The sequence below is a fragment of the Stegodyphus dumicola genome, chromosome 9, assembly GCF_044657685.1.
Source record: "Stegodyphus dumicola isolate Sdum_Otavi_A_Nest chromosome 9, ASM4465768v1".
In the NCBI taxonomy this organism is placed as follows: Eukaryota; Metazoa; Arthropoda; class Arachnida; order Araneae; family Eresidae; genus Stegodyphus; species Stegodyphus dumicola.
In genome coordinates, this window is record NC_140776.1 from 54,305,380 (window position 1) to 54,323,777 (window position 18,398).

The 18,398-nt window shown below is 36.4% G+C and overlaps 1 protein-coding gene across 1 annotated transcript; it reads left to right on the forward strand.

Annotated features, from left to right (window-relative positions):
- Nucleotides 1-266: 266 nt before the first annotated feature.
- LOC118204562 (uncharacterized protein F54H12.2-like) lies at nucleotides 267-1,343 on the forward strand. The gene has a single exon (XM_035376872.2). The coding sequence runs from the start codon at nucleotides 267-269 to the stop codon at nucleotides 1,341-1,343; it is 1,077 nt and encodes a 358-aa protein (XP_035232763.2).
- Nucleotides 1,344-18,398: the final 17,055 nt, after the last annotated feature.

Here is an 18,398-nt window from a genome sequence, read left to right on the forward strand (position 1 = left end):
AAAGCCAGAGCAAAGAAAAGACGTGACGTTTTTGATTTGTAACGATGGCATTTTTATTGAAAGATTCACCTGAATGTGCTAAATCGGAACTAAATTTATTCACTTTACCCCCTACACAAACAGTCATAGAAAGAGGACAATGAGTACAGTTTCATCCGCTTTCAAATGCTTCCGATGGAGGTCCAATTGAATTTCATGTGTCTGGCACTGGAGAAGATTATTTAGATCTTTCCCAAACACAGCTTTTTCTCAAAGTGAAAGTTGTTATGAGTGATGGATCCTTATTGAAAGAAGGAGAAAAAGTGGGGCCAGTAAATCTTTTCATGCATTCTTTATTCTCTCAGGTGGACGTTACTTTAAACGAAAGACTGATTTCTTCAAGCAACAATACTTACCCTTACCGCGCAATCCTTGAAAAACTGCTTAATCATAACTATGATGAGAAGACTTCACAGCTTTCTGCTGAGCTCTTTTTCAAAGACACAGCTGGAAAAATGAACGTATTTGACCCTAGTGACCCGAATCCTAACGAAGGTTTTACTAAACGAGCTGATTTTATCAAAAAGAGTGAAACAGTTGATATGATTGGGAGACTTCACGTTGATCTATTCCATCAAGAAAGACTGATGCTCAATCTGGTAGATTTGAAATTGAAACTTATAAGAAGTAAACTGGAGTTCTGCTTAATGGGCGAAAACAGTTACAAGATTCTTATCCAGCATGCTTCCCTTTTTGTGAGAAAGGTTCGTGTGAATCCAGCAGTGACGCTGGCTCACGCCAAAAGCCTTGAGAAAACAAGTGCGAAATACCCAATTAACAGAGTGTTGTGTAAAATTTATTCCATTCCTCAAGGTAATATGTCTTTTGTACAAGATAATATCTTCATAGGTCAAATGCCCAAACGATTAGTTCTTGCTTTCGTGGATAATGACGCGCTCAACGGTACATATAAAAAGTCTCCTTTTGAGTTCAAACATTATCATATGAATTTCATATCAGTTTACATGGATGGGCAACCTATTCCTTACCACCCTCTGGAGCCTAATTTTGAGAATAATACATTTATTCGTGCCTATCAAAGTTTATTTCTTTCTGGCGAAGAAAGAGGACATTATCTCTCGAGAAGTGAATATGCTAATGGTTACTCTTTCTTTGTCTATGATTTATCTCCTGATCTATGCAACGGTAAACATTTGAACCTCGTACGGCATAGTAACCTGAGACTGGAAGTAAAATTCTCTAAGATTTTAGAACAAACTGTTTTTGTTATAGTTTACCCTGAATTCGAAAATCTGATTGAAATCAACAAAGCTAGAAATATTTTATTTGATTTCGGGAATTAATGTATGCTTCTCAGATACAACGAATTGTATCTGAAGATAGAGATGCAGCTGGGAAATTTATGGGAGTATTTCCCTCTAAGAATGAAGCATGCCTCATTGTGAATACAGATCCACATGGGAAAGAAGGTTCTCACTGGCTTGCGATATCATTGAAAGACAAGCATACTCTAGAGTTTTTCGATTCGTATGGCATGTCACCCGAGTTCTATGGCGATAACATTGCCTCATATGTTAAGCAATTTCACTTTGTGGAATGGAACACAAAAACGCTTCAAAGCCCCACATCAAATGTCTGTGGACAGTACTCCGTCTATTATGTACTCAAGAGATGTAGAGGTTACTCAATGGACTCTATTGTAGAATATTTCAAGAAGAAAAATGATTTTCAGTTGTATAATATTTTTCGTAAAACTTATGGTATCAAAATGATTTTTAGAAAATAAAATGCTTTATTTATATTCACAACTTGTATTTATTATTGAATTAAAAACTTCATAAACACTTCAAAATCAACACATTTCTCCTCCTCCCCTCTTCCTGGCATTGATTTCTTTCTTTCCTTATTTTTTCTCTTAAATAAAGTTGTAACCAATATATGTATTGAACAAGTTTCGTAATTAACAATTTTTAATTAATGAAAAAAAAAAGATCGTCCTGATATTTATGAATTGAACAACGATATCAAGTAAAATGTAAGGTCATTTTTCATTTATGAAATTTAAGTTTTTAACATAAATATAAAGTTAATTTTGCTCTTTTAAAATTAAAGTTTCATATCAGACAAAAAAGAGTTTTTCGACCTTTAAAAATAAAATTCTTTCAATAAATAAAAGGTGATTTTCTTCTTTTAAAGACTAGCTTATGTTTAGAGAAATCTATTGGGTTCTGCATTATAAAATTATATTACTTGAGCTGGTTTTGGACTTTGTAAAGTAAAATTTTATTCCTAAAAAAGAGGCTATTTTGTTCTCTATTACTTAAACTTTTGTAATAAATGAAAGGTGATTTTCGACTTATTATTATTTTCTTTTGATATAAATAAAGGTAATTTGATTTCTATTTTCTGAAGTCATTTGTCATTAAAACATTTGTCATTACAAAACAAAAGAAAAAAGAAAAAGTATAAGTTAAAATCCGTTTTAATATGAAAGCCAATTATTTTTCTTGCATACAATCTCTTTTACATGCTTAGGTTGCAACATCTTACCAGGGTTGTTAAAGTAGATATTTTTAACATACTTCAAAGGAAATTTTATATCTTTTAAAATATCATTGAACACAAAACGACCCCGAGAAGCTTTTCTTCTGCTTCGAAGCAAGTCGTTAACTAGTTCAACGATGTTGGTACCTGTTACAACTTTTCCATGTACTATCAACTCTTTCGATGCATTCCAAGAGAGTTTATCCTATGCTGCTGAAGAAAGTGAAGAATATCTTTAACCAAATTTTTTTCCAGTAACGGGGGCCGAGTTTAAAATGTCTAAAGAAATATCAGGTTTATCCTCTAAAACTTTCTCTTTTAATTCCTTTTTTCTTCAACCTTATAAACTTCTTTCTCTGTGCTACTTGTTTTATTTACTTTCAGTACAGTCTCAGGTATAAGATAAGCGACGAATTTTTGTAACGCTTGTGTATAAAGAGTAACCTTTTCACTGTCGTTTAAATTAGATATTTTGAGGACTGATTTCATTTGTTTGTCCAAATCCGATAAATGATTATCTGCTAAACGTTGTTCATGCTCAAAATGCCCATCTGCAGGAACTAGGATGAGTTTTCTAGCGTGTTCCGTTGAATAACGAGGATAGAGAGGTTATTGCTGCAGGAATAATAAAACTTAAAAACCCTTCGCCCTTTTGAATCAGAAGATGACGCTTTTTGTACAACGGAATTTTTCTCTTCGCTAACTGACGCAGTTCTTTCTTGTAAGGCGCAAGGTTTTGTGTCTGGTTTTTAGTCAAAGGAATGTTTCCTTGCAATAAATTAATAACGCACTCACAGACAGCTTTAATTAGAGGATTTGTACAGTTTTGAAGAATGTTTGCTTTTCTTTCAAGATTTTGTTTCTGGTTTTTAGTCAAAGGAATGTTTCCTTGCAATAAATTAATAACGCACTCACAGACAGCTTTAATTAGAGGATTTGTACAGTTTCGAAGAATGTTTGCTTTTCTTTTGCTTTTAGATAATAGCTCTAATTCATGTAAGTGTCGATCTGCACACGTTGGCTGACGGAAAATGATATCATATACCTGAAGTCACTGGTATATATTTGAAATAAATTTTGCAAAACTGGTTGCCTTGAATAAACCACAGTGCGAGTGATTTGGAGAATGAAATCTGCGTTTAACGGGATCTGGCGGTAAATTATTCATCTTGGGGCAACAAAAGTTATCAAGATTTAAAATTTCATGATTTGTCAGTTGTTCTAAAACTTTACATTTTTCAGATCCTTTTAAAAATACTGTATGATAGCGATCTAATAAATCTAGTAAATAACGTAGAATGGCTTGAAGGTTTTCGTAAGGAAATTCACCAGAACTCCATAGCATTCCATGTATATTGCGTTCCACCCATGAAAAAACGATTTTCTGCTTTCTGCTGAGCTTTTTCCATGGCTTGGGAGGCAGAAATGTCCAGTGACCAGAGTAGGAATCTAGAATACCTTGAAACGCTAATTCTTTAATAATAAAACAGTCTGGTCTGAGTTGAAATCCTTCGAAGTCAATAACGGCAAGCATCGTGATGTTTAAAGTCAAACTGATCTCCGTGGAACATACGCGAAGTTTTTATCACTAGGGAAAATACCCGTACGTAAGCGAACTTTTTCATCTGTTTCCGGCTTTAAATCTATGAAAAGATAACCATAAGGTACACTAGTTGCGTCGTAAAAACTTTCCTGAAAAAACTTCGTTTGACCTGGATACATCTGCCTTGCTAAACATTGAACTTGTAATTTTATCTCTTATATTTTTGAAACAGCACAAATAGGAAGCGTTTAGAGAAATATTTCTCATTTCTTTACCCTTATGAAACATATTTTGTACTATAAAAATAACGGACAAATTCCTGTGATGGCTTTTTTTAGTAAATAATTTTGATAGTATAGAATCATCTCCTAATTCAGACATAAGATCATCAATAATAATAAGTGCATGAGATATTCGATTGATATCTGAGGGCAACCCATCATAAAATTCTACACCAGTTATTTCATCAAACGGCCCACCAGCGGCCGAGCGGTAAAGTCGCTGAACACTGGTAGTTCGGTCCGAGGTTTGAATCCCGCGAACGGGCTGGCTGCATGGGTGTTTTCGTGGTTTTCCCCATGTGTAACGTGTATACGAGCCAGTTTTCCTTAGAAAGTTCTCCACGAAAGGCATCCCTCCCCTTTGGCAGATAGCCCTAGTGTGCTTTGCCGTAATTAAATACACCACCATATTTCATCAAACAGTTTTTGATATGCTCCATAGCACCAAATAACTTTACGAGGAAATGGTTTCATGATTTTTTCATCTATTATTTTCTTAACAAAACACGTTTTGCCGGAACTAGATGGACCGCTAATTATCATCGAGAAAAGGTGTTTCAAATATGGGAACTCCATATCAAATGAATATCTTTTTACTCTGAGAAGTCTATTTATAGAAAATAAAGTAAAGATAAATTCTGTTTTATACTTAACTAAAAAAAATTGCAAAACATATTGAAAAACAAATATATTTATTAAAAGGGTAATGGTTTTTTTTTTTTTTTTTTTTTGATTAAATTCATACAAAAATATGAATATTCATTCATTTTCCTCACTAAAAAACAAATTTCAATTTGCGAAGGATAATATCACTGTAATATCTAATATATATTCAATGCCTATTCAGTTAAAATACTTACAGATAGCCTGAGACATTTACACAAGATAAATGGGAAATAAATACATTTGTGTACTTGTTGGCAATAAAATAGACATTTTTCTCACATAAATATATTTTAAAAATTAATTTTCTTGATTAAACTTATACATAAAATCCGAATACACATTTTTTTTCTCTTCATTACATAACCAAATTCAGTTCAAATATAATCGGATTGTAATGTTATATACATATTCAATGCATATTCAGTTAAAATATGTATAGATAACCTGAGACATTACATACACAAAACACATACATTTGCGCCCTTAATGACAATAATATAGACAATTTTCTCTCACAAATACATTTTAAAAAGCAATATTTCTTGATCAAACTTATCTACAAAATGATATACTCATTTTTTTTTCTCTTCATTAGAATAGCGGTTTAAGTTTGAGAAGGATAATCTGACTGTAGTATTTAATAGGTATTCACTTAAAATATTTATAGGTAACCTGAGACATTATATATATACAAAATAAATGGGAAGTAAATACATTTGCATACTTATTTACAATAAAATAAACGTTTTCATCTCATAGATACATTTTAAGTAATAATATTTCTTGATCAAGCTTATATACAAAATGCGAATACTCATTCTTTTTTTCACTAGAACAAAATTTTTCAGTTTTGAAAAGATTAATCTGACTGTGATATTCAATACATATTCAATGAATATTCTGGGACATATATTAGAGAGAAAAAAAAAAGATTATTACCTTAGATCAGTGGTTCTTAACCGGGGCAGGGGTGCGGGAATGTATTTTTGGGGGTGCGGGAAAAGCCCCTACCTAACCATAAAAATTATTAAATATCATTTATTAAATTTCTTATAATAAAATATTTGAAATGTGCAATAGTGTCCCCAATATTGAAGCTCATAAAAATTGGTAGCACCTAGCTCACTTATCGGCAGAAGACACAAGAAAGAGGTATACACTACGCTACGAAAAAGCATGTATTGTGTATTCTGACTTGTCCCGAAACCTCTTGAGACTAACACATTCTTAATTGCTCGTTCAAGCCGAATAGGATTCAGTGATATTACAAACGTAAGAACATTATATATATTATGTTACATTATTTCTAAATAATTAAATCGATTATCGTGAACCCCACTATGTCAAAAAAGAGACAATGAAACGATAAGTATGCCGGTTATGGATGTACAAACGAAAAAGATGGCACGCAACGACCGCAATGCATCTTGTGTTCCAAGATATTTTCAAGCAACAATCTCAAACCATCAAAGTTATTAGAGCATTTCAACAATCTGCATGGTGGCGAAAAAGCGCATAGCATGAACAGCTTGAAGCCAAAGAAGGCTCGGTTTGATACCAGTGGAATTATCCTAAAATTGTGAGGACCAGCAATTCAAAAACCTTTATTAGAAGCGTCATATTAAGCGGCATATTTATGTGCTCCACCCCCCCCAAAAAAACCGCACACGATCGCTGAAGAGATGATTAAATCTTCTGCCTTAATTATTGCTAAAACAGTTTTAGATTCGGAAGCACATAAAAAAATCCAACAGATTCCATTATCGAATGATATTATACGATCGCGAATACAAAATCTCAGTGAAGATATTTTAATGCAAGTAATTGAAGACATAAAAATCAGTCCACTAAAAATAAGCATGCAACTAGATGAGTGAACTGATGTTGATAATTGTAGCCAACTTTTGGTATTTGTCAGGTATGTGAAGGAAAAAGAGGTGATAGAAGAATTTCTATTTTGTGAGCCACTGGAGCTGAATCCGAGAGGAATTGATGTTTTCAATCGCATGAAAGATTTTTTTACTAAATATCAATTACCAATGAATGTGTTTGGCTCAATATGCACTGATGGAGCCCCAGCAATGTTAGGCAAAAATTCAGGATTTTTTCCATATCTGAAAAAAGAATTATAAGAAGTTATAATATCGCATTGCATGTTGCATCGTCATGCACTTGCGTCGAAAGCATTGACAGAAAGTTTAAAACAACATCTAACTACAGCAGTAAATGTTGTAAAATACATCCGAGGGCGAGCGCTTAATCATCGCATTTTTCGCGCATTTTGCGAAGAAATCGGTGCTGATCATACCGTGCTCCTATATCACACCGAAATACGATGGTTATCTAAGGGTCGCATGCTTAACTCGGTTTTTGAATTCCGTGAGAAAATTATTCAATTACTGACTAGTCAAAACTGTTATTTACTAAAATATTTTAAGAGTAATGATGCAATGCTGAGGCTGGCCTACTTAGCAGACATATTTATCCATTTAAATGAATTGAATCTATCAATGCAAGGATTTGGTATAAATATAATAATATCTAGTGAAAAACTATCTTCATTTATCGCAAAATTAGAAATTTGGATACGTCGAGTAGAAAAGGGGAATTTTGCAAACTTTCCCTTGCTTGATTCTGTTATTGCGAAAAATTAAAAGAATACTACACTGACTACCAATAAGTATTTGTAGGAAACAGCATCGGCTTAGTAGCATGCAATATGCCTCGCAGTTCGGAGCTCTCTGATTTCAAGAAAGGTATAATTATCGGGTATCACAAATGTGGCCAATCCTTAAGGGACATATCTAGCAATCTGAAGTACCCAAAATCGACAGTGGCCTATGTGATTAAGAAGTGGAAAGTGAGCGGTGATTCTCAGAATGTTCCCCGAGTCGGCAGACCAACGAAACTGGGAGATAGAGATCGACGAGTGCTGTCCAGAGAAATTCGGAAAACCCCACCCAACCGATTACCCTCATCCGCGAGGAGTTTCAACAGGCATCCGGGAGTATTGTTTAAATGAATACCATCCGTAAGACAGCACATCTGCTTGGTTTTCATGGTCGTGCCGCTGCCCATAAGCCTTTGATCACAAAGTCCAACCGCGCTACTCGGTTAATGTGGTGCACAGCACATCAAAATTGGACCGTAGTAACTAATTTTATAATGTCCAAATGTCAGTGCATTTATTCTGTTATCCAATATATATCTCTTTTTATCATATGGTGAAAGTGCAAGCTTGTTCATTTTCACAGAGAAAAGTTCATGATTCTTGAATTTTATTAAGTTCATTGAAGTTAACACATTCTTATGTTCGAAAAGGCACCTTTTGTAATCGTCAAAGGAAATTTTTTTCTTTAAAGTGACTTTTTTAATTTCTTTCGATCTTTTAAAGACATTTTTGCCTTCTACTCTGAAAGCGTACATTTTCGAACTTAATCCTACAAATTCAGTCATAATCTTTCCTTTATTTTCATCCTTCATTTTACCTATCACATTTTTATTCACACACGGCATTTTATACACATTATTGGTAGGGTAATCTGAAGTATCGTATAGGTCTATTTGATTTTTCATATCCCTATAAACATCCTCAGTTTGAATGCTATATATAAAACTATCCGTATCTGTATACAGAAGCTCTATGTTAGATTTATATTTTGCTTTCATAGTATCATAGTGAAAGGTATACATTAAAGACTTGGAAATGTCTAAAATAGACATCCCAATAGTAATGGAGAATAGGTTTAGAGTAAGAATGGTTTTTCCCATATGAAAAGCTACAAAATTCTCAGAAAAATAGACCTATCCTAAAAATTCGACTTGAAATTAGTTTTTCGGCTTTTTTTTTCCATTATTACACAGTTTTATATCAACACGACGTCTGTTATTTTCCATCGTTTTGCCAAATATTACATTATTCATCAGTTTAAAGAAATTTTTTTCGAATTCATTTTTGGCCTTAATTCGTTTTTCAGTGTTCAATTCAATATATGGCTTCAACCAGCAACTTTGCTCAAACTGCAAAATTCTATGTATTTTTGTAATTTTTAATCCTTTTCCTAAGTAATCTTTTAAATTTTTGTAATGCACCACATATTTCGTTTTGTTGTTCAAAGTTGTTAAAAATCTGTTTTCTTTGCATCCGGGAGGAGCACGGGTTTCTGGTACTAAAGGCAAATCCGAATGAATATCATGTAGTTGTTCCGGATATTCTAAATGTACTTCAAATATATACCCAACAGAACTATCACTGGGTACTTTAGTGATATCAATATTGTGAGATTCGACCCACTTGAAATTTTTGATTGGCAAAGGTTGGCTCATAGCCCAACCATACAAATTATTTGCGTCTAAATATAGAAGGTATTTGGACGGCAAAGCTGCATCATATTCAAACATATATTTGTTGTTTGCAACAGCATACCTGTTAGAGCACTGAGATATGCCTCCTCTAATTCCTTTTTCAACCATTAGAAACATATCATAATCCGTTAGAAGTTCAATTTCAGTTTTTGTAACTTTCAGCATTGCATCCCAAGAAAGTCCCGGGCTAGTGTAGTACCATGCTGGATCTAAATGATATGTTTCCATACAAACTTCTCGGAAATTTTCAAAAATATCCGTCAACAATAAAAAATCTATTTCTACATACAAGTCCGAATACTCCCCAAGAGTCTGAATATTAAATTCATTCCATACATTTTTTGCGTGTTCATATTCCGTTCCTGAGATACTTTCTTCATTTAAATGGCTATAAAAAGCCTCTTTAGCTGGAAGGCACGTTTCCTCTAATTTATTAATATCACTTATGTAATCATATGGGAAAACTCCTTTCCGTAAAAGCAATGCAGCTTGGCTCTTTGAAAATGAAGAATTAATATGAACGAACTGTTCAGGCGTTAGGTTTCCCGATAATTTTTCGATGCTGCTAGCCATAAAGCGGAAGGAATCCAAAAATCGGACACTGAATCGTCCCTTCACCTTCTTGCTAAATGAAATATATTTTTCTGTATTTTCAGCAATGACATTCAGATTTCTGTCATCAATGGCTAACTCTTTAATAAAAAGATGCGCATCGTATCCTGACAAGTTGTGAAATATCACAGGTAAAAAGTGCGGCACTTTGAGCTTTATATTGCACTGATTATGTGCAGGTCCTCTGTAGGCTCCAGTCAAATGGCAGTGATCATGTACTTTCCAGTTTGCAACCGTAAATTCATCACCACACAAATAGCAAATGGCTGCATGCTCATATTTGCGTATTTGCTCTTCGCTTAAAGCACTCATGGGTTTTGGCTTCTGATATATCTCATATATGTCTTCTGCCTCTTTCTTGATTTTTTTATAAATACATTTTCCGCATTTGGGCCTCTGTACACTACAGGCGGCTTATAAAATCCATGCGCATAGCAGATGTAGTAACAGAAGCTGTAAGGTTCATGTTTTTAGTATACTTCACTGTATGATGCTTCTGAGACAGGTTGACAGGACTCAATTGGCTTTGTAATACACTCAAAATCGGCATACACAACAAAAGGAACGTATAACGAATTTTGCTCGTTTTTAAATCTGAGCCACTTGCCCTCTGGCAATTCGATTCTGACAGCTTCATGATTCCTGCAGTATTCTTTGTGCTTTTTTAAAACAGTCTCAGTTGAAAAACACTGCAAACAATGATGGCAAATATACTGTTCATGTTGATGGTTAGATAATTGTCTAGATACAAGTCGAGATATATTTTTAATCCAACAGTAATGAGATGTTTTTGAATTCTTTAAATACAGTAAGTTAACATGCTTACTCCTTTCCTCATCTGTAATGAGCAGCGGAAACAAAACACATTTTTCAGTCAGTCCGAAAACATTTATTGAAACATCATTTTGAGTTTCGAATTTCCGTATATCCTTTAGAGCAGTGTTTCTTAACCTTTCTAGGGAGTCGCACCCCATTGAATCTGAAAATACATCTCCGCACCCCATTGAAAAATGTGTTTTAATTTTTTTAGTCTAGAAAAATACATTTTTTTTGCGAAACTTATTGTTTATTGAAAAACATTGTACTTTTTATATAAATACAAAACAATATTATTTTAATTAATGACAAGTCTGTTGTTGTTTGTTCATTATTATACTGGCGAAGCGAGGTTCCTTTTTTGAAAGACATACGCGTAAGTCATCACTTGCATTTAAGCGCTTTCTCGCTTTAGTTTTTATATGCAAAAGCGATGAAAATCCCATTTCGCACAAGTAGGTGGTAGCAAAGGGTAAGAGTAACTGCAGTGCTCCTTTCGCCAACTCTGTATAACGTTGTATCTGTGAACACCAGAATTGTTGCAATTCTAATTGTTCGAATTCCATTTGAACAAGTCCACTTGCTCGCATTTCAATAAGTTGATCATTTTTCAGATAACTATCATCCATCAAATTTAAGTCAAATAGAAATGGATCCAGTATTCATCTCTGAGTTTTGGTGATATTTCCGGTAGAAAAATATCCATTCAATGACTCGCTCAATCTTCTCAAATGTATTACAATGTCGGGTATAATACACTGACTACCAATAAGTATTTGGACACCTGTGATAGAAAAGAAAAACTAACTCTATTCAAAATCAATAGTTGGTAGAGTCTCCACGAGAGGTAATTATAGCGTGGACCCTCCGGGGCATACTTTCCATAAGTCTTTGTATGACAACTAGTGGTATTTTCTTCCACTCGGCTTGGAGAAGACATAGAAGTTCCTTCATCGATTTTGCACGGGAAGTGCACCCCTGAATTCGGCAATGCAACTCGTCCCAGAGGTTTTCGATAGGATTCAGGTCTGGACTCTGGGTAGGCCAATCCATTCGATGAACTCCATTGGCACCATACCAAGCCTTGGTTAACGTCGAAACATGACAACTGGCATTGTCGTCCTGAAAATAACAGGTATCCAACCCGTAAAACTGCCACAACGTAGGAAGCACATTGTCATCCAAAATAGTGCAGTAGGCATCGGAGTTGAGCTTACCATGAATGGGGACCAAGGGTCCCAGCTCACACCAGGAGAAACACCCCCAGACCATAATTCCTCCTCCGCCGAACTTAACTGTTGGCACAATGCATTCTGGCAGGAGACGTTCTCCAGGTAGACACCAGACCCAGACCCTGCCATCCGAACGGTAAAGGCTGAACCTTGATTCGTCACTCCATAGATCTCGTTTCCACTGATCTACGGTCCAATTTTGATGTGCTTTGCACCACATTAACCGAGCAGCGCGGTTGGACTTTGTGATCAAAGGCTTATGGGCAGCGGCACGACCATGAAAACCAAGCAGATGTGCTGTCTTACGGATGGTATTCATTGAAACAATACTCCCGGATGCCTGTTGAAACTCCTCGCGGATGAGGGTCATCGGTTGGATGGGGTTTTCCGAATTTCTCTGGACAGCACTCGTCGATCTCTATCTCCCAGTTTCGTTGGTCTGCCGACTCGGGGAACATTCTGAGAATCACCGCTTACCTTCCACTTCTTAATCACATACGCCACTGTCGATTTTGGGTACTTCAGATTGCTAGATATGTCCCTTAAGGATTGGCCACATTTGTGATACCCGGCCCACCAGCGGCCGAGCGGTAACGTCGCTGAACACTGGTAGTTCGGTCCGAGGTTCGAATCCCGCGAACGGGCTGGCTGCATGGTCGTTTTCGTGGTTTTCCCCATGTGTAACGTGTACACGAGCCAGTTTCCCTTTGAAAGTCCTCCACGAAGGCATCCCTCCTCTTAGGCAGATAGCCCTCGAGGCTTTGCCATAATTACATACACACACACATTTGTGATACCCGATAATTATACCTTTCTTGAAATCAGAGAGCTCCGAACTGCGAGGCATATTGCATGCTACTAAAGCCGATGCTGTTTCCTACAAATACTTATTGGTAGTCAGTGTAGTATTTTTTTAATTTTTCGCAATAACAGAATCGAGCAAGGGAAAGTTTGAAAAATTCCCCTTTTCTACTCGACGTATCAAATTTCTAATTTTGCGATAAATGAAGATAGTTTTCACTAGATATTATTATATTTATACCAAATCTTTGCATTGATAGATTCAATTCATTTAAATGGATAAATATGTCTGCTAAGTAGGCCAGCCTCAGCATTGCATCATTACTCTTAAAATATTTTAGTAAATAACAGTTTTGACTAGTCAGTAATTGAATAATTTTCTCACGGAATTCAAAAACTGTGTTAAGCATGCGACCCTTAGATAACCATCGTATTTCGGTGTGATATAGGAGCACGGTATGATCAGCACCGATTTCTTCGCAAAATGCGCGAAAAATGCGATGATTAAGCGCTCGCCCTCGGATGTATTTTACAACATTTACTGCTGTAGTTAGATGTTGTTTTAAACTTTCTGTCAATGCTTTCGACGCAAGTGCATGACGATGCAGCATGCAATGCGATATTATAACTTCTTATAATTCTTTTTTCAGATATGGAAAAAATCCTGAATTTTTGCCTAACATTGCTGGGGCTCCATCAGTGCATATTGAGCCAAACACATTCATTGGTAATTGATATTTAGTAAAAAAATCTTTGATGCGATTGAAAACATCAATTTCTCTCGGATTCAGCTCCAGTGGCTCACAAAATAGAAATTCTTCTATCACCTCTTTTTCCTTCACATACCGGACAAATACCAAAAGTTGGCTACAATTATCAACATCAGTTCACTCATCTAGTTGCATGCTTATTTTTAGTGGACTGATTTTTATGTCTTCAATTACTTGCATTAAAATATCTTCACTGAGATTTTGTATTCGCGATCGTATAATATCATTCGATAATGGAATCTGTTGGATTTTTTTATGTGCTTCCGAATTTAAAACTGTTTTAGCAATAATTAAGGCAGAAGATTTAATCATCTCTTCAGCGATCGTGTGCGGTTTTTTTTGGGGGGGTGGAGCACATAAATATGCCGCTTAATATGACGCTTCTAATAAAGGTTTTTGAATTGCTGGTCCTCACAATTTTAGGATAATTCCACTGGTATCAAACCGAGCCTTCTTTGGCTTCAAGCTGTTCATGCTATGCGCTTTTTCGCCACCATGCAGATTGTTGAAATGCTCTAATAACTTTGATGGTTTGAGATTGTTGCTTGAAAATATCTTGGAACACAAGATGCATTGCGGTCGTTGCGTGCCATCTTTTTCGTTTGTACATCCATAACCGGCATACTTATCGTTTCATTGTCACTTTTTTGACATAGTGGGGTTCACGATAATCGATTTAATTATTTAGAAATAATGTAACATAATATATATAATGTTCTTACGTTTGTAATATCACTGAATCCTATTCGGCTTGAACGAGCAATTAAGAATGTATTAGTCTCAAGAGGTTTCGGGACAAGTCAGAATACACAATACACATGTCGCAGACACAATAGTTGACTCAACTTGACTCAACCTAACACAGGCGCAGTAGATGCAGATACAAATCTATGAATCCGTAGATTCCATTGGAGTAGCACATGCGCAAGCTGGGATAACGTTCTCCGCTTGTATTCCCACAAAGTTTTTTTTTTTCCAGCTGCCTGTTCGCTTTCGTTTGTAGCGTTTCATGCTTTTTCGTAGCGTAGTGTATACCTCTTTCCTGTGTCTTCTGCCGATAAGTGAGCTAGGTGCTACCAATTTTTATGAGCTTCAATATTGGTGACACTATTGCACATTTCAAATATTTTATTATAAGAAATTTAATAAATGATACTTAATAATTTTTATGGTTAGGTAGGGGCTTCTCCCGCACCCCCAAAAATACATTCCCGCACCCCTGGTTAAGAACTACTCCTTTAGAGGTGTAGAAAATTTAATATTGGAAAAGTCCAGTTCATTGAAAAAAGTTTCATAATGTGCAGTACTATGAGCATTTTCATGAGCGGGATATAAAGCAGATAATACCGCCTATTTAAAGCACTGATTATCATTGTTTTTGACAGCTCAATATACGTTGAACCACGTAGCGGAACATACTTGTTCATACGAAGTTCCAGCGCTGTAATTGCGTTTAAAGTCCACCCTGATTCTTTCTCCTGAAACTCACTTGCTTCTGCCCGTAATTTGTCCATCGAGTTATCGTACAGTTTATTCAAGTCCGTTTCAGATAAAACTATAGAGTTTTTCGTTTTGAAGTTTTTTTCTTCGGTAATTATACCCTCATCAGTTATTTTAGAGTATTCACACAAAAGCATAGAGTTAATTTTCAGTTCACTTTTTCTGACTTCGGTAGAAACTATGTTAATGAAAGCGTACCTTATTGATTCAAGAAATTCACAAATATCCAGATGGCCCGAAATATTTTCGAACTTCTCTGTTCGAAGATGACCACCGAATGCAGAACGGGATTTCAGTTTATTAATTGGATGTTGATGTTCAGCTGACATAGATTCGACTTGCTCAGGAAGCTCCTCAGTAGGTTGTTCTTGCTTGAGGTGAGCAACCACCTCAAGCAAAGAAGAAGCAAAATACGAGCCTTAAGAAGGCAGGTGCAAGCGGAGAATGATGAAGAACAGAAAATAATTAAGTTGGTACGCTACAGGAAGGAGCTAGCGCAATACAAAAAGCAAATCAAGGCAGCGAAACAAGAGTCATGGCGTAAGCACTGCAGTAACGTGCAAGCAACCTATGGCACATTACAGAAAATAGCCACAAATAAGGTTTTTCAACACCTACAACTTACCGCTAAAGTAAAACAAGATGCAAAAAGCAAAACAGAAGCTCTAAACACTATCCTAGAAACAATCTTTGTTAAAGACCAGATGGAATTTGATTTAGTAACTCACAGAGAAATAAGGCAGAAGTTTAATAGGAAAAGCTGGAAAAGCAGCAACAGAGATATTACTCTTCCTACAGACCACGAAGTTCATAATATCATCAAAGCCTTAACAGACAAAAAAGCACCAGGTCCCGATATAGATAATATCATTGTTAAAGAAATTCACAAAGAATTCCCAGGTTTGTTTCCAAAATTATGCAGAGCCTGCTGGCGACTCGGTCACTTCCCTAGAAGCATGAAACTAGCCGAAATTGCACTCTTCCACAAGCAGGGCAAAGATCCGTCAGACCCGGCATCTTATAGGCCCATAAGCTTACTGCCTTCAATCAGTAAGATTTTAGAAAAAGTAATTTTGCAACGCCTTAATTTCCACATGTGCAGGAACAAGTCTATAAACGAAAAACAATATGGCTTCTGCGCAGGAAAGTCCACAGATAATGCCTTAAAACAACTGCTAGACAACATAGAGAAGAACAAAGACAACAATATGGACACACTGGTTATTTCGTTGGACATCAAAGGGGCATTCGACTCGTTGTGGTGGCCAGATGTAGTCGAATGCCTAGACATCATCAAATGCCCAAAGAAAATCCTGAATCTTATACGCAGCTACTTGCAGGATCGTTGGATACAGGTTACAACGGACAATGATGTACTCAAAGTCAAGTTGGAAAGAGGCTGTCCCCAGGGTTCCTGCTTAGGACCTACACTTTGGAATCTTGTAGCGAACACAGCCTTTTCGCTTTATGACCAACAACAAGGAGTGAGTATCCAGGCGTACGTAGACGACTTTTTATTGGTCATTTCTGGTAGCACGGACATTAGGTTAAAGGCACAAAACGCAATCAATACTTTTGCAAGCTGGGCAAATCAGCACAAATTAAATATCTCAGCAGATAAAACTAAACAACTGTTTATATGTAAGCATGGAGCGCGAAATAAGATTCCCAACATTAAGCTAAATGGAGTCTCTATAAAAAAGGTCACTGACCTTAAATATCTAGGTATTATATTTAACAATAGGCTTTCCTGGGTACCGCATATTAAAGAGCTTAAGCAGAAAATAAATCAAATTAGTAATTCCATGGTTAGAACATCAGGACCTCATTGGGGCACTCCAATCACTATGCTCAAAAGCTGGTACAGAACAATCTCAGAAAAGATCATATTATATGGGGCTGCCATATGGGGAAGGAAGCTTACTGCCCACATGAGAAGACAGCTTCTCACCATACAAAGAATGCAACTTTTGATCATATGCAAAGGTTATAGAACATCCCCAACTGCGGCACTGCAAGTGCTGGCGGGTATCCCTCCACTGGACCTTCTAGTGGAGAGAGAATCACTATTAGTAAGGACATTGCGCCTAGAAAATAACGTCTCTCTGTGGCAAAAGACATTCTACCATACAGACTATGAGAAGCGCAAGCCGATCATGCTTGGACACCCTGCAGATACTGATTTATCGCACACAATATACATGCAATACACGCCGCCAAATGAGAAGGCATTTGCCATTTATACAGATGGCTCAAAGACGGAAAAAGGCACAGGCTGCGCCTACTGTGTACTCCAAGAAGGAGAAATGGTTAAAACTTGGGAAAGACGACTGGCAGACAAAAATACCGTCTTTCAGGCAGAGCTTCTTGCATTAAAAGCAGCCATCAATTTGGCAAAATATCAATTAGGATTAAAGGTCAGCATATATAGCGACTCTGCCTCAAGTTTGGAGTCCATCCGAGGGCACAAGACAAGGAGTCCTTTGGTGCAAGATATTCAGAAAATTCTTCTAAGTATCCCACCAGATGACAGACCTATCCTGATCTGGGTTCCAGCTCATGTGGGTATTACTGGCAATGAAGCGGCAGACCTGCTTGCGAAATCGGCTGCCAATGACTCCAGTAGACTGGAAAGCGCAGTAAGTGTTCCGCAGTCCTATTTAAAAAAAACCACGCTCAATAGCCTTTTTCAAGAATGGCAGAAAAGATGGGAAAGGGAAAGCACAGGGAGGAGAACCTACAAGTTCTTTCCAAAAGTCACGTGCTCAGTTAATACATACAGCGGAGCACAAACTCAATTCTACACTGGCCATGGTCCCTTCCCACATTACCTTAAGAGATTCGGCATACGAGCATCAGATTTGTGTGAATGTGGTGCGGTAGGTGATGCAGATCACTTCCTCTTCAACTGCCCACAAACCAATAAACTGCATTTAAAAATGCCAAGCAGTGAATACTGGCCGCAATGGGCAGAGAATACCCGCGGCAACAAGCAGACGAAAACTAAAATAGAGGAGGTAATCAGGCTTTGCTCAGCAAGATTCTAAGAAATTCTCCCCCTCTCTTGAGAATTGTATCTTCGCAGCATAATTTTAATAGCAATTCAAAATACTACAACAACTGAACATCAACACTAGGAAAATAGCTCACCCCGTAGAATAATAACAGGACTGTAAGAGCAAAACTATTGTAATGTAAGCATATTACTATCCAGTTTATATGTACTTGATAAAAATAATATTGTAAAGCAGTTTAAATGATATTGAAA